The sequence below is a fragment of the Haemaphysalis longicornis genome, unplaced genomic scaffold, assembly GCF_048455015.1.
Source record: "Haemaphysalis longicornis isolate Haplotype H1 unplaced genomic scaffold, Haemaphysalis longicornis Haplotype H1 scaffold_3, whole genome shotgun sequence".
Lineage (NCBI taxonomy): Eukaryota > Metazoa > Arthropoda > Arachnida > Ixodida > Ixodidae > Haemaphysalis > Haemaphysalis longicornis.
The window spans coordinates 37,054,301-37,079,283 of NW_027526335.1; the positions used below are offsets into that span (position 1 = coordinate 37,054,301).

Sequence of the window (24,983 nt, forward strand, 5' to 3'; positions counted from 1 at the left end):
GTGAGCGGTTGCAACCATTCATCCCGTTCTTCATGTCTTGACGGTACGGGACAATCAATGCCGAGCCTACCAGGATTGACCCATCTCTGGTCAGGACTAAATCCGGCCCTGTCTTGTCGTGCAGAAAAGGATAAACACAGGAAAGGATTAGTGCAATGGACAAGACAATTTATAAAATGTACAATTGAAAACCCCGAAGCAAACGTGATAACATTCAAAACAACACATGAAACCGAACTAATAACAAAACCAAAATAACAACACACTTACTAATATTTACACTTCAAACCTTCAAAGACATCTAATAAAGTCCTCGCGCAATGGTCCTTATCGACCGAGCCTACCCAGCGTGCTGTCGCCGTGGCACTGACATGCCGGGGCTGTCCCGACGACGCGGCTGCAGCATAGGCGTGCTTGCAAAGACACGGAGCCGACGAACAGCCGATGTTGTATTTTCTTGAGGTTGTAGCTGGGTGGCTACTCTCGTCGTAGCCGTGCAGCACAGGAGGCAACGCTTAATTCCAGGAGCATCGCCGCTGTGGAGGCTGTCGAACAGCGTTGACGGTGCATTGATGCTGTGCAAAGGCGTTCACCCACCACTGTTGGGGCTGCCAAAGCGTGGGTTGGCAGTGCGTTAAGGAGGATGGACTGCTGTGCTATCAGTTTGTTCCCACCAAGTCTTGGATTGCGACATCCATGTCCCGGCAATGTCACCTTTGGCTTGCTCGTATCAAGCCTTGTCGCCTTCTGCTAATGCCCCTCCCTTGTTCTCTGCTTTGCCTTTGCTCAGCCTTCCACTCTGGGCTTAAATTCTCTCCTCGTGTCGTCCTCGTTGGGCTCTCTCGCCACTGCCAACCGCGGCCATCTCTCAGTAGAAGTTCTTGCCTCCTTTGATGCATAGCTCAATTTAAGCCCTTGCCCATGGCTCGTGACACTGATAGTTTCAAGCAAGCAAACCTGTGCACCAAAACGTCCTGCACCTTAATACTGGTGTCGTGGAGCCATTTCCTGCCACAGGAGATTCCTTGGAGTCCTCTCTGAAGTGGCCCATGCTCTCCCTGGCGTGCAGGAGGGGGCCAGCCGCGCTACTCCATCTACTCCGGTGACCCCGAGGGATACTTCTCCATCGATGCACGCCTGGGCAGCATCCGAGTGGAGCAGCCCCTCGACCACGAGCTTCACCCGTTCCTGCTGCTCAACGTCCAAGCGGCCTCGGGCACCCAGCCGCCTGCCTACGGCCACACCCAGGTAGGGGGCCGGGGCTATAAATGCAATGCATGCTGAAGGTGAAGGGTGTTCGTGTCGCTTAGGCAATACGAGGTTCCCTTTGGCTGCACAGTTGCTGACCGGTCTCAGCCATTAGGTCTACTATTGCTTACAGGGTCGTACGCATACCATGCTGACGAGTAGGCTCAAATTAGTTGAGGAAAGCACTGCGCGTTGGTCGGTCCCAGGAGTAAAAGGGGGCACGAGAGGTGCTGGGTGTTGGGCTGCCTTCTCCCACCCACTTTCTTTAGGACTCATGTCTGGCGCATTTTCTTGTCTCTCATCACCTCGAATGAGGAAATTTTGTGGAGCAGTCTTTCTAGTGCACCAGATTCGTATTTTGTCGTCATGGCCCTTCTGAGGCTCAGTAGCCCATGCTAAAACCAAACTTGGCTGCGCCCAGCGAGAACCCGATGGTGCATTCAGGAGAGGAGGAGCGCCTGCTGGGCACCCTCTCTCTCTTGGAGCCTGAGCGCTCTTTTTGTGAGAGCCGTGGCGTTTTGCAGGTGAACGTGACGGTGTGGGACGTGAATGACAATGCGCCACGCTTTGAGAGCGCCGTGCTGCAGCTGAGTCTGCCGGAGAACGTGGCGGTGGGCACGGCCACGTACGTGGCACAGGCGCAGGATGCGGACGCAGGCCGCAACGGGGCGGTGCGCTATTCGCTGCTCGAAGGCTCTGCCCAGGGCCCGTTTGAGCTGGGGCCCCGGTCGGGGCGGCTGTCTTTGCGGCAGCCGCTAGACTACGAGACCCAGCCGCGCGTGCGCCTTGTGCTGGGGGCCGCGGACGGTGGCAGCCCCCCGCGCTCAGCCTCCATGACCCTGCTGGTGGAGGTGCAGGACGTCAATGACAACGCACCCCTCTTCGACCGCCCCCACTACTCGGTCAGCCTGCTCGAGTCGCTGCCCGCCAACGCCCACGTCCTGCAGGTGAGCACCTTTCTTTCTCCGCCTGTGGGGCAGCTGCCACCGTATGTTTTCATGTGCCTCTTCTTGGCCGGCGTCGCCATCGTTTGTACAAGCATCATTTGTACAAGCTGTCTGCGTTGTACAACAACGCTGGCCAAGACAGACTGCTCATGTCTGGGTAGCCGCACGTGTGCAGATAGAAAATTTATTTTCTATTTCTAAAAACGAAATTTTTGTATAGTGCTCTTGGATGTCAAGTCGAATTGAATGTTGCCTTATTCTTGTGGTTGAGGTCCCCCACCATGTACAGTAAAATCTCGATGATACGAATCTCGCAGGACCGCGAAAAATATTCGTATCATCCGAAATTCGTATGAACCAATACAGACCAAAAAATGTAGCGCTGAAAAAAGTTTTCGTGTACTTCTTATTTTACTTTCGCCTGAAGAAATTCGTGATTTTCTTCTGCATTTTTTTACCCCCACGTCGCAAAGCAGTCCTTTCTGGAGCGCGTAACGCTTTGCGCTCGTCACCTCACTCGCGGTGCCCACGCTCGCTACATGCCGCAAGTCAAGCGTGAACCGCATGGTGCGTTTTTGCACGCGATTCGCACACCTCGGCTTTGCACGCACTGTATTTTCACGCCTGTATCGACGATTTCGCACCCGCGGTAGCTCCTACCTCAACCAGAAAATGACGCACGACGCGTGCGGCAGGATGGAGGAGCCTGACGACTTGCGATGCGCTCGAGACAGCCGGCTTAGCTCCGCCGGAGATGGTTAGGCTTAGCACCCCGGCAGATATTTTATGGGTGCTTTCACTAGCGCCGTGGATGATGTTTTATAGTACCGTTTTTGCATGCCTAATCAGCTCCTTTACCGCACAAGCAACTTAGCGTCTGCCTTGAGCGGCATTTTAAAGAGCGGTTAGGAGCGGTCACTCGAGCGGCCTCGCCACTTTGCGGCCGCAGCCGGCCACGGCGCGAGAAGCGTGCGGGGTTTCGCGGCGGTGTCAGCAAGCAGAAAACAACAGCCCGGCCGTTTCTACAGAAAGAGGGGCGAGAGAGCCGTCACTTGCTCGCTCGGCAGTCGGGCCCCTCGCCGGCTCGTTCGTATCATCCGCCGGGCCGCGCAGGTCCGTTCGGAACACCCGAAATTTTTCCCATTGCTAACAATGCAATTTCGCCGGGACTTTTCAGAAATTCGTATCATCTCGAAATTCGTATCACCCAGAATCGTATCATCGAGATTCCACTGTAGCAAGAAAGTTGCCCCCGTTTGGTGTAGTATATCACCAGTAAAGCTACGGCTTTTGTATGAGCTTGAGGATAACTATTCTATGACTGTTCCATGCAGTACCAAAATTTTGCAAGCCATTTTTAATGAGCCTTGTATTTTTCTACAGGCTAGTTTTTGAAGGATGCTTGATAAATTGTGAATTTCTTCTTTTTTTTTTTTTTTGGAAATCGCTTAGTATTCACTTTGATACAAAAATATTTCCTGCGATTCTGTGTGCTATTCCGATAATCATTATTTGCTTCATATTCGCTTTGAAACCAAAAATGTCTAGTATTTGCTTACCCCTACTTGCTTGGACACTGCATGCCAGAGAGCACTGCTATGGCAGCGTGCAAGTGCGTTTTCATGGCTTGTGTGCTTGTTTGTTTGTTTGTTTTAGGAACGGAAGTAGTGCAAGTAATACCAGGTTTAAGACCACATAAACCAGTGTCTTTGCAGGGTGCTGTGCAGCTTTCTGATTGCAAAATTTTCCCTGGTCATTTGAATGCAAAGGTGAACAAACAGCGCCCTGCTTGGTTTTTTACATGCCACATGCCTATGAAGTGTACATTATTGTTAGACCTTGGCTCGGTGGCATAGGTGGGGCAAAGGGATCCTGACTGGGGTGTTAGATGTCGTAATGGGGCGGAAGGGGGGCTCCTGCAGCAACCCCCTCCCATCATCGTCGTTGCCATGGAAACGGCGCCTTCCGTTTGTGGTCCTGCCTCCTTCCATGACCGACCTCATTTGAAAAGAAGTGGCTGCCGCTGCTCTTCTGCCATCATCTGAACATTCAACGGGAAAAGGTCTGGGCGGGGCCACTGACCAGTGACGACAGCACGTGTCATGGGGTTAGGAGCAGGGAATGCAGCTGATGCAGGACAAGCTTCAAGCACACCGGTCCCGCGACTGGCAACAACGATCGAGGGATCACACTCTGGCACTTCAACAATGGCCCCACTGAGGAATGTCTGCTCACTTTTCCTGGACTTGCTCTCAGCAATTTTCTGCATTTACCAATGCTGAGGAAACAGTGGAGGATCTCGTCAACCAATCCCTCCAAGTGCGTCGAAAAGTCTCCGCAATTATTAAATCCCGCATCTTCCTTCAGGACCACATCCACTAGTCAAGCTGTATAGTTGGAATCAGGCTCTAATCAGGCAACAACAAGCTCCAAAGAAAATGGACTGCAAAATCAAAGACCTCGTTCAAATAGACCGGCTTTCGAAAGAAATCTGAACGGCCGACACATGGGCAGCTGCCATCATAACGATGAACAGGAAGTTGGAAGTTGTTAGAAGCGATGTGCGAGATTTTTTGAAGAATTTTGGACAACAAATCAGATGCAGCGGGAACCATGACTGCTCGGAACAGCGAGGGGACGTCTGATGACGTGTCAGCAACATCACTGATTGACATAACTCGCAAAATGTACAACGAAAATTCCAAAAGCATCAACAATGATAGATGGGTCAGAACTTTAGCTTACGGAAGATTCCTGCAGTGGTGGTTTTCCCAATTGTTTTCAGTGTCGCCAGAAACTTCGCTGTGTAGCCGTCCTGAACGTGAAATATGGGAGTCTAAGGAAGAAAACGATGGACCCAAAACGGTTGTCCTGCAGTGTCTCTCGTGTCAGCGTAAATGAAGAGGCTTTCACGAGTTTTAATCTCATTGACTGTAGAGGTTGTATGAAAACTTCCCAAAAGACATGCTGGGTGCTGCATAGTCGTAAGTAGTGACAAATGGAGAGGCACCACACTCCGAGAAGAAATTCTGAAGAGGGGCGTCTCCATCATTTTGTTGCAACAAAGCGTGGAGAGCTTGTTACACAGCCGTGGAAGAGGTACCCAGACGTACCATGGGAAAACATCCCAAACGACGATACAGAGACAAGATTCGACGCTTCCTCAGAAGGACTCGACGACTTGAAATGGCTCCTTCACTGAATGAACGCACTGTTCCGGGGAGCTGGCACAGCGAGCTGTGTGCTCGACCTTAACTGGCGCTATTCTACACTTCAACGTTGGGGCAGAGGATACAACAAGCACTCATGGCAAATGAAGCGCACTCGGGGCTGCGCTGGCTTGGCTTTTAGTTACCCACACACTTTGGAACGATGGCACTGTGTTTATGTCACTGTTTGTTATCTTCCCTTTCTTGTGGACGACAGGATGTTAAAAATTGTGACGAGAAGGTGGCTGCTGTGGCCTCCCTCTCGAAGCATCATCTACCTTGTCCCACCTAAACAGCGGCTCCTGTGGGCGTTGCAGGTGAGCGCCAGCGACCGGGACACGGGCAACAACGCACGGCTGACGTTCCGGCTGGTGGCGGGCCCCGAGTTTGGCATCTTCCCCAACAGCGGGCTGGTGTACTTGCGTGAGCCCCTGGACCGGGAGGTATGCGAGCTGCACAGGCTGACGGTGGTGGCCGTGGACAACGGCAGCCCCACGCTGTCTGCAACGGCTGGCGTGGAGGTGCACGTGCTGGATGCCAATGACAACGCGCCCGAGCTGGCCCCGCTCGAGCTAACGGTGGCCGAGAACGCGCCGGCCGGCCAGCGGGTGGGCACGCTGCAGGCCACCGACCGGGATGCGGGCCCCAACGCGGCCCTGGTGTACGGCCTGGCCAATGGCAGCAGCAGCGCAGTGGCCGGGCTGTTCCGAGTGGAGCCCACGACGGGGGCGGTGGTGGCACTGGCACCTTTGGACCGGGAGGCCCAGGCGGCCTACGAGCTGGTAGTGCGCGTGCAGGACGGCGGCTCGCCGCCCCTGTCCAGCACGGCGCGGCTGCGCATCCGTGTTTCCGACGAGAACGATCACGCGCCTGTCTTCGTGGAGCCCGTGGAACGGGTGGTGCGTGTTCGTGAGCACCAGCCCGCAGGCAGTGAGGTGCTGCGTGCACGCGCCGTGGACCCCGACGAGGGCCCCAACGGCCAGGTGCGCTACGAGCTGGGCCCGGGCAGCGGGCGGCTGCGGGACGGCCGGCCAGCCTTTGCCCTGGAGCCGCTCTCGGGCCGGCTGACGACGCGCCTGCCCCTGGACCGCGAGGAGGCCCCCGAGGAACTGCCCCTGGTGCTGGTGGCCCGCGATGGGGGTCGTCCGCCCCGCGAGGGACGTCTCGCCCTCGTCGTGCGCCTGCTGGGCCTGCAGGCCACGGAGGAGGAAGAAGCCGGCATTGACTCGGGTGCAGGGGGTGCGGCCGCTGCAGGGGCAGGGGGCACGGCCGTCGCAGGGGCTTCCCGGCGCACCATGCGTGTGCGCGAGGGCGTCGCCCCGGGCACGGTGCTGGGCTCCCTAGGGCCGGCCACGGCCACTTTCCGCCTGCTGGGCCCACCAGGCCTCTTCGACGTTGGTGAGTGTGGGCGGGGCTCTGCTGGCTTAGGTAGCTTAGCTGGACACTGACAAACACTGCGTGCAGGCCAGCGGTCGGGGGACGTGTTCACCGTGGGTGATATCGACTTCGAGGCTGCTAGCGAACACCACCTGCAGGTGCAGCTGGATGATGCAGGCTCCTCGGCCGTCCTCCAGCTACAGGTACACCAATCGTCTTTCAAAGGACAAAGATACACCTTCAAATTAAATTAGGAGCATCTTACCACGTGCAATGTCTCGCACATGTTCTTTGCATCCTAGTGGTGTGGGAAAATGCCAACATTTTTTTGTGCCCAGCAAGACGCTGCATTAGAGTTGACTGCAAGAGTCCAGACTTTGCTGTACTTTTGCACGGTGGCTTGCGCAATGTGAGTCGTCATCAACTCTATGGTCACGCAAAAAATTTAGCAACGATTATGATACTCCCTATTGTTAAATGTGAGTCCAGCTCTTTAGGTATTTTGATTGTGCAATGTGCAATGTACAGGAGGAGGAGGAGGAGTTGTGCAGCTATTAACGTGTGAGCCACTGGAACACCACCGGGGCAGCTGGCCGCCAACATGTGCGGGCAGTTGGCCGAGCCACTGGTTGTACGCTGGATCTGCTTGCGACAATGGCGGCTATAGCGCACTAGCTTGAAGTGCACGTCCAATACCGCTCCAAATTTCGTGCTTTTGGTTTCCTCATAAACACCGATAAAAATTCAGCAGCCAAATTTACTGTTTTTTTTTTTTTTTTTTCATTATGCCTGATAATTCGCTACAGCAGTTTTTATTATAGCCAGGTTCGACTGCACCGTTACCTGGTTTGATCACAAATCAAACGACCTATTATTCACTTCATTGTTCAGGCCCTCAGCCTCTACATTTTTGAAGCTCCAGAGGGTTCCTGTGAGCTTCAGGGCTGACGCTCCACTTTGCTGAGCACATGTAATTTTAACAGTGACGGTAGCTCAAGGGTTTCTTGCATAATGAGAACAGCCGTACGTCTGCGAGGTGGCCACTTTTTTAAACTGAAAAGTGGCCAACAGAACTGAACTGAACTCTACACTTGGCCTCTACACTGCTCAAGCCTAGCTTGGTGATGCCAGCCAGCTTGAAATCTCTCTGCGTGTGGGGGAACATTTTGAAGCTGGACGCCGGGCATGGGCCCCTGAGGAGGTGCATTTCTCCACTGCCTCCACTGTCCTCCACTGTGTTGCACAGATCCAGGTGGAAGATGTGAACGACTGCACGCCCCAGTTCCCCGAGGACCCCGTGCACTTGACCGTCGCGGAGGACGCCCCCTTGGGCACTGTGGTCTGGACCTTGGCTGCTCAGGACTTGGACAGGGGAGACAACAGAAAGGTGGGTCACTTTTTGACGCTTGTTGTTTACCACCAGGTTTCAGTGCACACGTGGTGAAGCTGGCCAAAGGATGGGGCATTTCCAACTTTCTTCTCTTTTGTTCCAACAAAGCCATGAAAAACCTGACCAAGCCCTTAGATAATAGCGATGGATCAAACAGAAATGTCGCCTGATGACGGTGATGTATGCCCGGAGTTATGTCCTCTGCTGCTTTACAATTCCCAACACCTATTCTCACAGAGGCCAACACCAATGCAGAGGCCAAAGTACCATATTCTAGTGCACACTGTCTTTCGCTAAAAGTACCCCTTGAATTTGTTGAAGTTTGCCTCAGAACCAAAATCTGCTGCAAATTGGCTGCCAATTAGGCTTGGAAGCAAAACGGGACCCAAAGTGGCTAGCAGGGTTGCCAGGTACACTGACTTGTAGGCAGCCGATCAGGTACAATGGCTGAGCCCACGCTTATTTAGGTTGTGATGGCTGTGCTGTGGGGATGTACCAGAAACCAGGAGTCAAGTGCTGTAGCAGCCTGTATACTACATAGGAGGGAAGATGCCCATGGCCGTGGGACCAGATGATTTCAGTGAAAACTAACACGCTCTGCAAAGCTTTGCGGCTGCGACAACAAAGGAGATCATAGTGGCACCTGATGGACGAGGTGACAGTGGCCACAGTTCACTCCGTGGCTGTGCAGCGGTTTGCCAATGACGGCACAATTCCCCTTCCCGCAACAGATGCCACTAGCTTAACCTGTGTTCGTGATGTTGTTAGCGTGGCTTGCCTGCCAAGGTGAGATGCCACCATGCCCTGTCAGAGGATAAGACAACGGACGCCACTCCTGCCACAAGCGAGGGGGGCTTCCGACGGCCTATCTGCAAGTGTTCAGCTCGGTGGATACGCCTTGTTGTACAGCAATTGTTTTATGGCTGCATTTCTCTCTCCCCCCCTTCCGTCGTAACACACTCTTAACATGCAGGTAAAAAAACAGACGACCGTCGGTACGTTTGTTATCCAACAAACGCGACGTATGTGCACGTCACTCCTTTTTATAAACGTGGCATTATGAGGTCAATCAAGCGTGTAATATACAGGGCTATTCTTGTTGCCCTTCCGTGGTATGTTGGGGCAGATTTTGCCTGAACGAATTTCCGCTTTAATGAAACATTTTTCGCATCCCGTCAGTTATGTTGTAGTGGGATTTGACTGTACTACATTTGTAAATTTAACCTGAAAGAGCCCCAGTATCAAAATTGTTTCACAGAAAAACCCGATTTCTTTCTGATTATCACCTTGAAAAATAGCACCTTGTTTTACCCCTTGAATTTGAAAAAGTATAAAACCCAAAATGGAAAACAAGTCCGCAGTCCAAAAAGTGCGTGTAAAGGTTCACGCTTGATGCGTCTCTCGCTGGCATGCACCAGCAAGAGGCAATCCGCAAACCTGCCACAACACTAGAGTCGCAAAAAGGGCAAACCAGGCCCCAGGAGCAGAAGGTGTGGGGCATTGCAAGGAAGCCACCAGGCGAGGCAGGAGGGGCTGTGGCTGGGATTGGCTCCCTTGCAAGCCTAAAGGGGGAACCAGCACTTTCCTGATGCTTTGCTGTGGCGCAGCTGGTGTACCGGCTGGAAGAGGAGTGGCCCCCCGCGGGCGCCTTCCGGGTGGAGCCCGGCGGTCGGCTGGTGGTGGGAGCGCCCCTAGACCGGGAGGCCCACCCGTGGCACGTGCTGGTGGTCGGGGTTCAGGACCCGGGCTCCCGGGGAGCCCGAGCCACCTGCCGCATCTCAGTGGTTGACGTCAACGACCAGGCGCCCCGCTTTGTGTCACCCCCTGAGGCCAGTGTGCCACCCGACGCCCCCGTGGGCAGCACCCTGGCGCAGCTCATCGCGGTCGATGGGGACGCGGGCGACAACGGACGCCTCTCCTACGACATCTTGGCCGGCAACCAGGACGGCTACTTCGCCCTCGACCGCGACACCGGTGGGTGCCCCTTCACACAGCTAATTAAAGGGACACCCAAGTGGCCTGTAAACACTGCGCTATTAGTACTTGCGCCAATTGCAGTCTGGAGTCTCTAGGCAATGTTTCAACCACTCTTAGTGCGTTTATGCGACTTAATTTAGCAGAAAAATTCATTTGACAGTGCTGTCCTTGTCTCTGCATCCTGCTTACTGGTTTGTTATGACATTTCGTATGACGCTCACTTGAAATGGCTTGGCTTGACTGCGCTGTGTGGCTCACTGTGTGGCTCACCAAAACTCCGGCACAGTCAGTTGGCTGGCTGCTGGCTGGTCGTCGGAATTTGTTCACTCGGTTGAAACTAAGCCCCGACACGATTTGTGTCTAGAAGAATGTGCCTTTAGTTTGTTAGTTTGTAGAGTGTATCAAGCGTAGTAAAAAAAGTCTATAACTGGTATAGACTATAACTGGTATAGACTGGTATGCTTGCAGAAAATATAAGGCTAATTAAAGGCGGAAGAAAAGTTAGCAAAGTTATTAGAGGTACAGTGTAGACCATTTATAACGTAACCGCTTATAGTGCGGGACCGGATATAACGCGGGTTTTTGCGACCACCGGTTTGCCTCCCATAGAACTGAATGCATAAGCATACCGCTGAAGATGCGGTTGGCTGAAGCACAATACCGTTTATAGTGCGGTTTTTCGGCGGGTCTGCTGATCGACCGGCGCAGCTGAGGCATCGTTTTAGGGTAGCAAAAGAAAAAAGAAAGGATGAAATCGGCCATCTGACGCAGCGTGCACCCCTTGCCCTCCACTAACGTAGACACCCAAAGAAAAAAAAAATAGGCACCCTTTAGTTCGTGCGTACCTGGTAACCCCAACTGACCTTGCTTGATGCACCTCGGGAGATAGTGAGACTCCCCATCCGTGCGCGGCAAGTTGATTGGATTAATCGTGAACCGCATGGCCTGTTCTCGTGCACGAATCGTGCACATCGGCGTTGCGGAGTTTTTTTTTTTCGTGCTCGTAATCGACGATTTCGCGCTCGCGGTGGCTTCTTCGCGTGGCAGTGGGAGGAGCCTGACGACTTGCACCAATTGGGAGACGCGTACCTAATGGCGGGAGATTCGAAGCGCTCCGAGCCGGCTAGCCGTGCCAGAGATGTTTAGGCTTACCACCGCGGTATTTTTTGATGGGCGCTTCCACAAGCAGCGTGGATGGCAGTTTATATTCCACTTTTCGCCCACATTATTAGCTCTTGTCTTGCATGAGCATCTTCGCTTGCGCCCCGTGCGGCATTTCAGCGAGCGGTTAGAAGCGGTCGCCGGAACTTACTGGAACTGCCTGCACCGCTTCACGGCCAGTGCCGACGCCATGTTGCCGCCTCTTACCGCGCCGCCCACACCACGCCAGTTGTATTCGCGCTGGCGTGCACTGCACGTTTTCGCGATACCAAATCTACCACGCGGTTCACGCTTTAGAACGTTGTGCAGATAAGCCACCGCTCTTTCCCTTTCCGAACATTCGAGCCGCGCGAAGCCGAAGATTTCCACCACCAGTACATTGCGCTGATAAGCAGCCGCCTTCGGCATCGTGAACACAAGGTGGGGTTAAAAAAAATGCTGGCGTTCTTATCACGTTTTGCGGCATCTGTTCATAGACGCTAAAAACGCAGCCATGGTCTTTCAAAACAAACACAACAGAAGTTAAAGCCGTGCTTGCCGTTTGTGAGACTGCGCTTTTGCCCTGCAGCAGCGGCTGATGTTAAAAATAATACGAAATATAGACCGTACCTTCGTTTTTAAGTGCTGTGCGTTTGAGTGATGATAAATATAGGTTGACTTGAGAGATAGGTGGCGATGTGGTTGAATTCGCACGTGTTTTGGTTATAGTGCGGTACCGCTTATAGTGCGGATTTTTGCGGCTCCCGCGACATACGTTATAAGCGGTCTACACTGTACTAAGGAATTAAAATCAACCGAAACATTTATTGTACAGTGTAAAACCAAGGTGCGGGAAGCACTTGTTGCGCTGGGTGAGCTAGAACAGTGGTCAGCAGCACCACCACACATTTGCCATTGCTTTTCTGCCTAATGAATGCAGTTACTACAAATAAGATATTTGTGGGAATTTGGGGGACGTTTGGGGGACACAAGCAAATAAGCAGAAACGTTGGTGTTGCTCCACACAGAAAAAAGGCACAAGAAATTTAAGGTATATATAGTTTGTACATCACTATCAAAGCAGAACTCCTGCAAATATCAAATGCCTAACTGAAATTTCTTGACTTACAAAAAAAAATGTTAGCGCTAGTCAGTTTAGTGACTGTGCAAAGCACTTCCTCTAAACATGGGTTGGCAGCGCATGCATCACAGAAAACATTGGTTTCTGGTCTACTCTTCTTTTCGTTCATACCACAGTTCAAGGTTTTAGCACTTTTGCATTGTCTGGGGCTTGTGTTGGACAGGGGTATCAGGTTCTGGGCTGGTTTGGTGTATTGTCACTTTCAGGGCTGAAATCTGATGATGAAAAGTTCTCCTCGTGGTCAGTGCTGCCAATTTCATCCAAAAAGTCACGCGTAGAATCGCCAAAATTGCTAAAAATGCGGCGTTCCCATGGCGCTGTAACACGTGATTTTGTCGCCATTCCCATATCATCCGAGTGCCCGTCACATGACAGCGGCCGTGATCTAAAAAATCGCGGCAGCAGAAAAACAAACCACCGAGGATGTGAGTTTCACTACTACTTAGTAGGTAGATGGCGCCATCTCTCAGAGCGCACTTGGAAGCACCAAATTCAAATGGAAAAACGTCGAAATTTGAGCATAGAAGCATTGATAGTATACTGTTGATTTGAGTAGACGTAAGCAGGAAAGCGTTAACAAACTCCGTCCAGGGGACTTTGATCTTGTGTGGGGGGGGAGGTGCCTGTAATGTTACATGGTGTGCTGGTTGGCGAAGACGTTGCAGTGTTTCTGCACCGCTGTAATCCCCTTTAGGAATTAAACGTTTTTCTTCTCGCAGCAGAAAGGATGTTTGAAATGACTCGCTTTCTGCTCCCTGCAGGCCATAACTCAAAGGTTTTTCCATGCCAAATTGGGCGCAGGGCTGGTGACGGTGGCTCGCCCACTGACTGAGCTGCCCGAGTGGTTGGTGTTGAATGTGAGTGCGAGCGACCATGGCTCGCCCAGCCGCCGCGCCCAGCAGGAGCTGCGTGTGTCCCGAGGCGAGGCACCCCGCCGGCCGCCTCGGTTCGGCCAGCCACGCTACGAGGCGGAGGTGTCGGAGGACGCCCCCGCCGGCACCCTACTGCTGACGGTGCGGGCCGAGGCTTCGGGAGGCAACCTGACGTACAGCCTGCCAGTCGGCGAGGGCCTCTTCGAGGTGGAGGCTACCAGCGGGGCGGTGCGCACGCTGGCCCCGCTGGATCGCGAGGCCCAGGCGGTGCACGAGTTTGCGGTGCTGGCGACGGATGGCCGGGGCCAGGCCGACACCTGCCTGGTGCGGGTGAGGCTGCGGGACGTGAACGACGAGAGCCCGGTCTTCGGCGACTCGTGCGCCGCCCTAGCGGTGCCGGAGAATGGGCCGGCGGAGCTGCACACACTGGTGGCGTGGGATGTGGATGAGGGCCCCAATGGGCGACTGCGCTACTCGCTGCTGGCCGGAGGTGGCCGCTTCCGGCTGGACGGCCGGTCGGGGCAGCTGAGCGCGGGGGGGCCCCTGGACCGGGAGGCCCAGGCCGAGTACCGGCTGGCAGTACGCGCCACGGACCTCGGGGTGCCCGCTCGCACGGGCAGCTGCACGCTGGTGGTGCACGTGCTGGACGAGAATGACGAGGCGCCCCGCTTCGAGCAGGCCCTGTACTCGGCCCGCGTGGCAGAGGACGCCGCGCCCAACACCTCCGTGCTGGCTGTGCGCGCCCACGACCCGGACCTGGGGCCCCCCGTGCGCTACTCCCTGGCCAACGAGACGGATGCCCTGTTCCGCATCGACAGCGACACGGGCCTGCTCACCACCACGGGGTGGGTACAGCACCGCCCCTTTTCCAGAGCATCTGCGGGGCAGGCAGCAGACCGGGATGTCTGCGTGGGTTCTGGGCTGCGCAACATTCACGCAAAAGTTTGACTTTGCAGCAAAGCGTATGCGGCAACCGGACCACGACACAAAGAAATTCTTGGTCAAAGGGACACTGAAGCGAATTTGTCCAGCTCCTGTTTTTGCTTTCACTGCGTAGACTGGCTCAAATAAACACACTTTTTTATCATTCATCCGGTCAATAGGACGGTATTTATTTTATAAAGCCCGAAAAAAAAAAAAAAAATTACCATGCGCGAACTGCGGTCGCGCCAACTAAAGCACTGACATCCATGTAAGGTGCTACGGGATTGGACAGTGTCCAAGATTGGAATTCAAACCAGTTTCATTTTTGGTTCTGTGAAATAACACGCTTGGCATTCGACGTTATCATTGGCTGGGCATTCTTGATATCTCAGTAATCGGCATACCACACTTCTGCCATGTTGTCAACTGTAAAATGCTGCAGATAAGCCAACCAGCAGAGCTTGGAATAGTAACAATCACTAGCGAAGGCGTACGCAGTGGATGAACTCCCTCCACCATCACTGCAGACGCTCAAATGCGATGCGCTTTTCCCTCATTTTAGGAGCTTGCCTGGCTTGTTCCTGTATCGTAAAAGGTGTTTTCGCACCAGGTCAAAGGTCGGCTGATTCAGGACTGTGCCTGCAAGCAGTTGGTGCTTATGGAAACACCACGCCAACGAGAACTCACCAGCACGTCCGTGCCAGTCAGCACATGTTCTGCGAACTCGTTCATGGGGCAGTAAATGTTACAGCGCAAAAATAGTGAATTCAGTATAGAAAACATTGCCCCCCCTCCCCTCAAAATTCATCACTTAAAAAAAAAAACGCGCTAATGGGGATTCCAACTTGCGATGCAAATTGCAGAACAACATTCCCAGGGCTCAAGACCACTCGGCCATAAGCCAGCGCTGCGGGGTGCAGAAGTATGAAGTATATAATGTATAGCCAATTGACATTTTTATTTTTAGCATTCCAAGCAGCTTAGATGACTATTCCTTGAATAGCGCTTATGCAGTAAGCGTTCCCCGAATTTCCACGACTATCTTCTAGCGACTGCATTCCTTAGGCGGAAAAGTGTTTGCAGATGTGTGGTCGTGCTGCTGACCACTGTGCTAGTTTACCCAGGAGAAAAAGTGCTTCCCGCACCTTGATTTTACGCTGTACGATAAAAGCTTCAGTTGATTTTAATTCCGTAGTGCCTATATTAACTTCGCTGATTCTTCTGCCGCCTTCAATTGGCCTTAAATTTTTCTACTAGCGTACCAGTCAGCGAAGTGTTGCATATGTGCCTGTGTGGATTGCTTTGGTCTTAGAGGTAAATACAGTCTACAAACTAACAGACTAATCCAGGCACAAGCATGCCGTGTCTTTGTTTCAACTGAGCGAACGAATTGCGACGAGACGCTGGTAGCCGGCCGACTAAACGATGGGGGCCGACGTATTGTGTCAGAGAGTCGGCAAGCCGTGCAGTACCACCGTGCAGTAGCGCAGACAAGCCAAGCCATCTTTTTTTGATATCATACGAAACGTCGTAGGAAATCGGCGAGGAGGATGCAGAGAGGAGGACAGCATTTTTGAATTAATTTTTCTACTGAATAAAGTCGTGTAAACGCAGCAAGAGTGTTTGAAACATGGTCTAGAGAATCCAGACTACAATTAGCAATTAGCGCTAGTAATCCTGCAATGTTTACTAATCACTTCAGTGTCCCTTTAGTGAGCCATATACAGCAACATCACAGCGCAGCAAGCAGCTAGGACGAGTCTATCATGGTGCCGAGTTTTATTTACTTGTCACAGTTAGTCCACCCTAGAGCTGCAAACTCTCACAGATTACCAACTGCGGTCAATGGAGCACCGAGCGCCTTGCTAAGGGGGAGAATGGAGTGCAGAGGGAGATGGAGTGCAGAGGGAGAATGGAGTGCAGAGCGCCTTGCTGAGAAGTCCTCTGGCATGCCCCTGCAGGCTGCTGGACCGGGAGCGGCGCGGGGCCCACACCCTGGAGGTGCTGGCCACGGACGGCGGGCGGCACTGGGCGCGGGCACGGGTGCAGGTGAGCGTGGTGGACGTGAACGACAACGCACCACGCTTCCTCGAGTTCCCGTACATGGCGCACGTGAGCCCGCAAGCCCCCGTGGGCACCCCCGTGGCCCACGTGCAGGCCCAAGACCCGGACGACGGCCCCAACGGCCACGTGCTTTACAGGTACGGCCTCTGCTGCCCCCCCCGCCGGTCGCTGGTTGTCCCATCCCCTGCAACCTTCTTTCTCTCTCCCTGTCCCCCCTTGCAGCAGCCCCAGTGGCCTGGCCCAGCTGCAGCTGGACGCCGAGACTGGCCGGGTGAGCGTGGCCAGCAGCCTGGCGGCCGACAGCAGCCGGCTGCTGCGCATGCAGCTGCTGGCCCAGGACCGCGGCCAGCCTTCCCGCACGGCCACCGGTGGGTCTGCTGCTTCCAGCTGGCCCCCTTGTTCAAAGGGGCGCTCCAGTGATCTGTAAACACTGCTACAGCCACTCGGGCAGATTAAAGTCTGCAGTTCCTCAAGAACCATGTTTTGACCACTCTGGGTGCGTTGGCGTAAATTTATGCTGTAGAAAATCAGTGTGAAAGGGTTGTTCTCCTTGCTTATTTTTTGTGATGTTGTTTCCTATGACCTTTCCGGATTGGCCTGACTGGGCCCACTGCACAGCTTGCCAACCACAGCCCCGTCAAAATTAGCCAGCCAGCCACCAGCAGGTCGTCACAATTTGTTTGTGCAGTGACAGCTGAGCCCTGGCAAGATTTGGGGCTCCATTTTGCCTGCTTGCAAGCTGTAATTTAGAAGCTGATGGAGTGAAATAATTTCACTCTACTGCATATGCATATTGGCATTGCGTCACTTCGCTGACTTCACTTCACTGGAGCTGTAGGCTGCATATGTATGTGTGACTGGTCTGCTTAACTTGGCAATGTTGGCAGCATGCTTTACTGCTTGACCACTGTCAACTTTGTCAAGCGGAGCGTGGTTCTTTGAATTGTCAATGTCAATCTTTTGAGGCTCGCAATTCCAGCAGCCACAGCTAGCGCAGACCACTTCAGAAACCTTGGTATTGCTTTCCAGCAGGGGGCAACAAAGCCACAAGTGGAAAGAACGCACACAGGATTGGATTGGCTTAGGCTTAAGAAGGGACATGGCGATCGTAGCAAACTTTTTTGATTTTTTTTTTTGGTCCTAGAGTAATGAAATTTGGCAGGTGTACTGAAACACACTCCAAAAAGTGAAATATAAAATTTCATGATGATACCTCCAGTAGTTTTTGTGTTACGGAGGTTTGCATGTTGCCTGCTCGTGGAAAGCCTAGCAAGGTATTGACACGGTAGGAAGTTTTGAATACTTTTCAATTGTAGTCGAAAGTACACTACAGGGAGTGACAGCCTTAAAATATTTTTACACCCTTCATTTTTTTTTACGGAAAACATTATTTTCACTTACACCCCGTGGGACACAACTGACCTAGCCGTAAATTCCACATTAAAAATATCAAAGACCTAAAATGATAATCTGAGACTGTCTTGCCTTGCAAAACTCTTCAAGGATTGAAATAAAACAAACAGGGTCAAAATCCACCCAGTGGTTGCCACGCTATCCTTTCCACAAGCAATGAAGAACTCTTAAAACGGCTCTTAAAGCTTACGATGACTTCACGGTTTTCAAACTGCACTATATAGTGGCACAGTCCTCATTGTCCTTGCTTGGAGACAATCTCATAGACCTCTGACCTCTGATAGGGCCTTGGAAGTGGTTGGATACATTGTGCCTTGCTCTGACACAAAAGTGGCACGTTATTTCTGGAAGCAGTGATTAAGCCACGTCAGTTGACAGGTGTCTCTCACCCTCCTTGCATGGTGGCGCCTGCCCTCTTTCTCTGCCGAGTGGCACGACAGCAGCGCCAGTAAGGCAGGGAGAGCCCGCCAGCACAGCAGCAGCTTCCATTGCAAGCCTCCCGGTCCTCCAAAAGGGGGCTGCAGCACTGGCAATGAGACGGGCGCCGATTCTTTCTCGTTGGCCCAGTGAGCAGGCATCAGCAAGAGCAAAACACTGCTCTGCCTGCAGCACTGGTCGATCAAGTCGCCCAGTAGTACTCGGCGAATGTTTAGGCGGGAATTTCGGAGTTGGAAGCCGCGATAAATGGCTTGTCGAGTCTGTGTGGGCCGAGTCGTAACTGAGTTGTCAAGCCATGCCTCGTAGCTGCAGTTGCCAGCTGCAGTTGCATGCATGCTTCCAACTGCACGCGCAACTGGAATAATAAATTTCAATTGGAGGCAAATAATTTCCTCTCAGTCACAATGGGACGTGACAAAACCAAGTTTTTCGCCTGTGTGCTTTCTTTTTGTGTCATAGCCCAGCATGTAAGGAGGAGCCTTGCTGCACGCGAAGAGCCCCTCCCAGTGTGAGATCTCTTTCTGCGTGCACCGATAGCCCGACGGCCGTTCCTGCGCAGGCCTCCTGGAGGTGTGGGTGGGGCCGGTGCAGCGGCGGCGGCAGCAGCCCGAGTTCGCCAACGCCAGCTACGCCGCCCAGCTGCCCGAAGGGGCGGCCCCCGGCACCTCTGTGCTGCGTGTGCAGGCCCGGTCGGCCGTGCCCGTCAGCTACGCTCTCGGGCCTGGGCCCTTTGCCATCCACCCCACCAGCGGTGAGCCTCAGTCTCTCTTCCATGGGACGCCCCATCCCTCAGGTTTCACTTTTCTTGTTCGTAAATACTCGCTCAACTTCTTCGAAAATACTTTTGAACAAAATCATTCACTTTGCATTTGCTTCAGGGGCAAGAATCACTTTTCCACACCCCTACTATGCAGGCTGTTACAACGATAATTGATCGCCCTCAAAATTTTGTCTCGTGCAAACTGCTTTTCCCTTCACGCTGAAAGTTTACACAAAAGTCGTTTTTTTCTAGCTGGCCTATCTTGTTTAACACCAGGAACGAGGACAGCGCTGACCTGGTTATCTAGAAAGTACAGTGTAGACCGCTTATAACGTGTTTTGCAGGAGACGTGAAAGTCCACTTTACAAGCGGTACCGCACTCTAAACAAAACATGCCCCAATTCAACTGCATCGCAATCTACCTTTCAATCATTCTTTGTTTATCATCACTCAAACGAAGGCTTCTTAAAAGCAGGGGTGCGGTCTTTATTCAGTCTTTTTTTTCCACATCAGCTGCTGCTGCAGGGTCTTGGAAGCTGCTGCATGGTCTTACAAACCGTGAGCATTAACTGCCTTTTTGTTTGTGTTTTGAAGGAGCACGGCTGCGTTTCTTAGTAGGCTTCTTAAAAGCAGGGGTGCGGTCTTTATTCAGTCTTTTTTTTCCACATCAGCTGCTGCTGCAGGGTCTTGGAAGCTGCTGCATGGTCTTACAAACCGTGAGCATTAACTGCCTTTTTGTTTGTGTTTTGAAGGAGCACGGCTGCGTTTCTTAGTGACTACGAATGGATGCCTTGGGGCAATGTCATAAGAGTGGAAGCAGGATTTTTTAGGGATGCCGAAGGCAGTTGCTTATCAGCACAACTTACAAGTACAGTCGAACCCTGCAATAATGAAACTGCCCGGGAAAGCAAAAAAAAATTTGCTGTGGCAGAAATTTTGTTGCCGCAAGAGTGAAACACAAACGACAGAAAAATCGCCCGCAAATTGAGAATTTATCTTTGAAAGTTGGTTATATTACTTTCCGAGCCTTACCTTGCACCAACTGCACAGTTCAGCTTTCACACTGCAAGAAGTGGTTCATTGCTATTCGTCGTGCACGCCTAAGAATGACTGAATCGTGTCAAATGCATCCAAAACATCCCGCAGGTTCGCCTCTGCACGTTTTTCTCCCTGGCCTTTGGCACGGAGTATGTCCGAGTACGCAGAGCAAAGTCCAGTTTATTCTGTTGATAAACTTTGTCAGACCGTGGCACCTCGTTGCTCCAATGCTGTCCACAAAACTAAGTTAGCACCACTTTGTGGGTGTCCAGAAAGGACACAGCTGTCACTGTTTTGTTTTGTGCACGTGCACCATTGAAGATTGGCGTCCTTCCTTTTCAAACTGGTAGATCGAACTGCAGGGGCTTCCGAACTCGTCGGCGCTATCCGTCCTTCCTCCATTGGGGCCACTGACTTCGGCAATGATGGCTGCCTTATCTTGTCGCGACAAAAACTTCCACTTTCGGGCTGGCAAAGGCATCTTACTGAGAGCAAACAGGCCGATCGTGGCACACACAAAAAAAACGCACTCGCGCTGTTCAGTGGTAGCGGGCTAGCAGGAGTCCAAATGTGTCGCCCCCTGGTGGTGTCGCTGCGAGGCTGCCTCCACAGCCGCATGTTGCACGGTCTTTTATGTAAACAAATATGGCGGCGGCCGTGCAAGTGTGCTGTGGCATCTGAGTCCGAAAAAAATGCATTTGAGCAGCTTCTGGACACTGTTAGCCTCGAATGGGTAGGCCGACCGGACTTGCAGTGAATTTTTTAGATGCAGAGCATCTGATTCACTCGCCTTGTCCCTCCGGCGTCGGCGTCGGCGTCGGCGGCGGCAGCGTTGTCCGCCCCTCCCCCATTCTCCTCGCCGCGCCAGCTGCGCTCTCCGCCGCTCACCCCCTCTCCTCTCCGATAGCGAACACTCTCTCGCGAGGGGCATTGGATTGGATTTGATTTGATTGGATTGGCTTGGCTTGGATTGGATTGGATTAAAGTGGATTGTGTTGCGTCATAGCCGCGGCAGAAGCGCTGGGGCCGGCGCATGTGCAGTACTGTCTCTTCCGCGGTTTCCTCTCCTTCGGGCGCGCAGCGCATATAACCGTGTGCCGTTCTCTGGCGAAGCAACATCCACGCTTGGCTCAAACACCTAGAGTCCACGGCGCTTTACAAGTACGCCAACGTCGTCATCGACTGGGACCGGCTTACGCAGTCCCCTCAACGTTATACGCGCTATAAAACGCGGTCCCTTCGGCGCTCCGCCTGTGCGTCGCATCTACACAGGGGTTCCCGCGAGGGGAGGTGGGAGTTTTTTTGTTAACGATTTCCGAAAATATTTCGTTACCGTGAGATATGAAATACATTTTATTTATTTGGCAATACTGCATGCCCATAATCTTGCCCAAGCAGGAGGGGGTACAAATGTGGAATACACAACACAATTTTCAAAACAAGGTCACACATTGATAAGAACGAATGAATGTTTTGTCCCCTAATTTTAGTAAGAGAAATGTTTTATAATTCTGTTTTTCTAAAACTGATAGAAAAAAAAATTCGACATTTATTGGTGTAATGATGAACCATGAGAATATTGTATTTCTTTGACCTTGTATCTTATTAGCTACCTGTGATGTTGTATGCCCGCTACCTGTATGGGTCTGCAGAAGACCTACAGTATTGATAAATAAATAAATGATTAAAAAAAATATTTAATTATAAGTATAAATTCTTATGTTACTGTTTCTGATCATCCTGAACTAGTGACTAAAAGATGTTTTTGATCTTTAGCCGCGAATCAACAAAAGAGACCACAAGGTACGACCATCATGTACAGTTTGAGTGGAAATGGAGAAGCCTGTACATGATGCCGAAAGTTATGGAACTCTCGCTACTTTTTTATATGGAGGTTTTTGTTATAACGTTCACTAGATCAAGGTTTAGCTTAGGAATTCAAGTTTAATGCATATTGTTTGTGCAATCGCTGTTCAATTCAAGTTCTAAAGTCAAATGTTTGCATTCACACTCTTTAGAATTTATTGGGCAAATCTTTGCCTTAGGCCTACTTCCAGTGGAGTGGACTAAGAAGGGAGTGGCTGGCTGTTGTTTCAGGTGTGGTGCGCGTGCGGGAGCCCCTGGGAGCAGCAGCCAGGGGAGCGGGGGAGCTGGAGACGTGGCTGTGGGCGGAGGCGGAGGGCGGCGGGCGGGCCTACGCGCGGCTGCTGGTGCGACTGGCGGGGCCGGGTAGCGCGCCCCGCTTCTCCCAGGAGCGCTACCTGGCCTCTGTGTGGGAGGGCCGCTCGCGGGGCACCTTTGTGGCGCAGCTGTCGGCGCTGGACGCGGACGGGGACCGCCTGGTGTACCACATCGCCGGCGGCAACGTGGACCAGGCCTTCGTGCTGGAGCCCCCGCTCAGCGGCCGTGTCTGCACCAACACCGTGCTGGACCGCGAGATCCGCGACTCCTACACGCTCGTCCTGGTGGCCACCGACGACGGGCGACCCCCGCGCACGGGCTCCGCCACGCTGCGCGTCACTGTCATTGATGCCAACGACAACCAGCCCGTTTTTCCGCCTGACAGCGTCGTCAGCGTCCGTGAAGGTCAGTGAATTCTCTGCCATACAGGTGTCGGGACACCTGGTGGAAGACATTTTGCGAAGGCCTGGGTGAATAAAAAGAGTCCTGAAGATAGCAAGAGCCCCTGCTTTGCCCCGACAGGAGAGATAAGAGCAGCTAACCGTGCAGGGTGCCCCTTTCTACACCCTCCCTAACCGCCTCTCAATGAACATGTTTATTTTTCCAAGTTTTGGACACTTATGTTCGGAAGCGCGGCGGTCCCAATGCGTGGTTTGCCATATGGCATGTCTGTGATTTGAGGGTGGTGAGAGCCTTTGAGGGTGGTGAGAGCCGGCCTAGCGTAATAATAAATAATGTTCCTGAAGCCCTAAACGTCCTGGGAAGTGAACTTTTGCACCTTTCTTTTTTGTTTTCTTTACGCAAAAATCTTGCCAGGGAGCATAGGAAGTGCATGCTGTCTGAACAGCGTGGGAAGTTAACTTCTATTATCCTGCATATGATAATTTGTTATAAGTGCATTACCCCAGATATGTCTATTTATGCAACAACTTATTCTAAAAGAGTAACAAAAGTGATTGTTACTTCGTGTTTTGCATCTTTTAATTACTATACACATCTTCACTGTTCCATTCGGTATTTGGAGTCAGTTTTTTGCCTTATTCATATCCAATTTGTATTTGAAAATTTCAATATTTGCACACCCATGCCGAGAGTCTAAAAAATAATGCCCTGTGTTTTATTTTATTTAGTGGCATTACCAATCCAAGGCTAAAAAATTAGGTCTATATAATTTTGAATTGCTTAGGTTACACCCAGCTGATTACTTTTACTGAACTACTTCCAGCTGCGCAGCGGAACAGCGTGGTTCAGCTCTGTAGCCTTGACTGCATTGCCATAGAAAGTTGTCCCCGAGTTTAGAGCCTTCTGCCTCTAAAAGTACTCCCGCTCCTCCTCCTTCTCATCCATGGCATGCTCAGTGATTCCATTCCCTCACCCAATGTGCCACACAAGAATTCTTGCGCCATTCTGATGCACCGAAATTGCACCAAAGGGCTCCAAATGTACGTTTGGGGCTCTATAGCGTCAATTTACGCCGCCTAGAACAGGGTCTGGAGGCTCAGGAGCACGGTGTCGTCTACCTTTTTCAGTATTTTCGTGCTGTCAACTCCTTTTACTCTCTTCCTCGTGAGCGCCTCTTTTCACAACTGGCGGGCAGCCTTGCAGGCTCCGTACTGTGTGGTCCCCCGGCCTGGCTTTACTGGCGTACAGCTTTGCATAGAATGGTTCCACTGCTTTTATTTGGGATCCCCCTAGAGTGCCCTCCGTGCCACACAAGAGGTCTTAACTTTGTCCACTACTGCAAGATGGGAAAGGGAACCTTTGTGTGCACTGGTTGTTCCCGAAACAGGCTAGAGGGATTGCATTCTCGCTTGCAAGGCTTCATTGAACAGATGGAGGATCTCGTGTAGGAGGGAACAATTCCTGGGGTCTCAAGCACAGCTTCTCGATGAGTGTCCGAACACTGGAACCCCACAACCAGATGGTCAGCCGATAGTCGCATGGGCTGTGCAAACATAACAGGCTGTGTGTGGCAGGAGGAAAATGTGCCTGGATAGCAGCAGCCGCATGCTTGCTGTGCAGATGCCCGGGTGGGCTCGACAGTGACCACCATCACGGCCAACGACGTGGACACGCACCCGGTGCTGCGGTACTCGCTGGTGGCTGGGGAGGAGGGACCCCCTCCCTTCGTGGTGGACCGCTTCTCGGGGCGGCTGCTGCTGGCACAGCCCCTGGACTACGAGCGGCAGCGCGAGTACCGCTTGCGCCTGCACGTCTCAGACACGGAGCACCTGGCCGAGACCACTGTTACCGTGCACGTGCTTGACGCCAACGACCACACACCCCGCTTCCTGCAGCCGGCCTACCAGGTGAGCAGCTTTATTCTTCGGGGCCTTCAGGGGCTCACTCTCCCACCCACACGAATCAGTCGCCCAACGATCCTCTCGTCTTTCTTAACCGTCACCGTCACCTCGCATATTGGCGTTTTTACAGCACCAGGCCTGGCAGAAGAACTCTTTAATTGCACAGTGAAATGCATGCAAATTTCTCATCACTGTCACGCGTCTCACGCGGCAGAGAAATGAGGCTCGAATCGAGGCATTCGATACCTACGCAATATATTTTCAGAACAAAACCTCGAACAAACGTGATCATAGCACACTCACAAGCATATCACACTATACACAAAAAAACGAGCACGACCTCACACTACCAAAAATCTAGTCAAATAGTCACTATAATACATTGACTGTCTATGGCAAAGTAAAACAAGTCCCACCCTGTAGCACGTTGAAGCCGCTGCTATTCCGATGACGTGTTCCGGTGGGTAGGCTTCCGCGTTGCCGAGCGTCGCAGCACGTCGCGATGGCCTGTGCTGGTCATCAGTGGTCCGGATGACCGCGGTGTGATGCCACGGTTTCCTT

At 52.4% G+C, this 24,983-nt stretch overlaps 1 protein-coding gene across 1 annotated transcript in view; it reads left to right on the forward strand.

Annotated features, from left to right (window-relative positions):
- Window positions 1-24,983, forward strand: part of Ds (dachsous cadherin-related 1) — a 53,465-nt gene that overhangs the window by 11,009 nt on the left and 17,473 nt on the right. Inside the window, exons 5-16 of the mRNA XM_077702945.1 lie at window positions 1,070-1,248; window positions 1,773-2,195; window positions 5,722-6,802; window positions 6,869-6,984; window positions 8,028-8,168; window positions 9,779-10,145; window positions 13,231-14,146; window positions 16,187-16,426; window positions 16,512-16,657; window positions 18,700-18,891; window positions 22,036-22,524; window positions 24,142-24,428. Of these exons, the coding sequence (XP_077559071.1) occupies window positions 1,070-1,248; window positions 1,773-2,195; window positions 5,722-6,802; window positions 6,869-6,984; window positions 8,028-8,168; window positions 9,779-10,145; window positions 13,231-14,146; window positions 16,187-16,426; window positions 16,512-16,657; window positions 18,700-18,891; window positions 22,036-22,524; window positions 24,142-24,428 (4,577 nt within the window). The remainder of the gene's footprint in view (window positions 1-1,069; window positions 1,249-1,772; window positions 2,196-5,721; window positions 6,803-6,868; window positions 6,985-8,027; window positions 8,169-9,778; window positions 10,146-13,230; window positions 14,147-16,186; window positions 16,427-16,511; window positions 16,658-18,699; window positions 18,892-22,035; window positions 22,525-24,141; window positions 24,429-24,983) is intronic.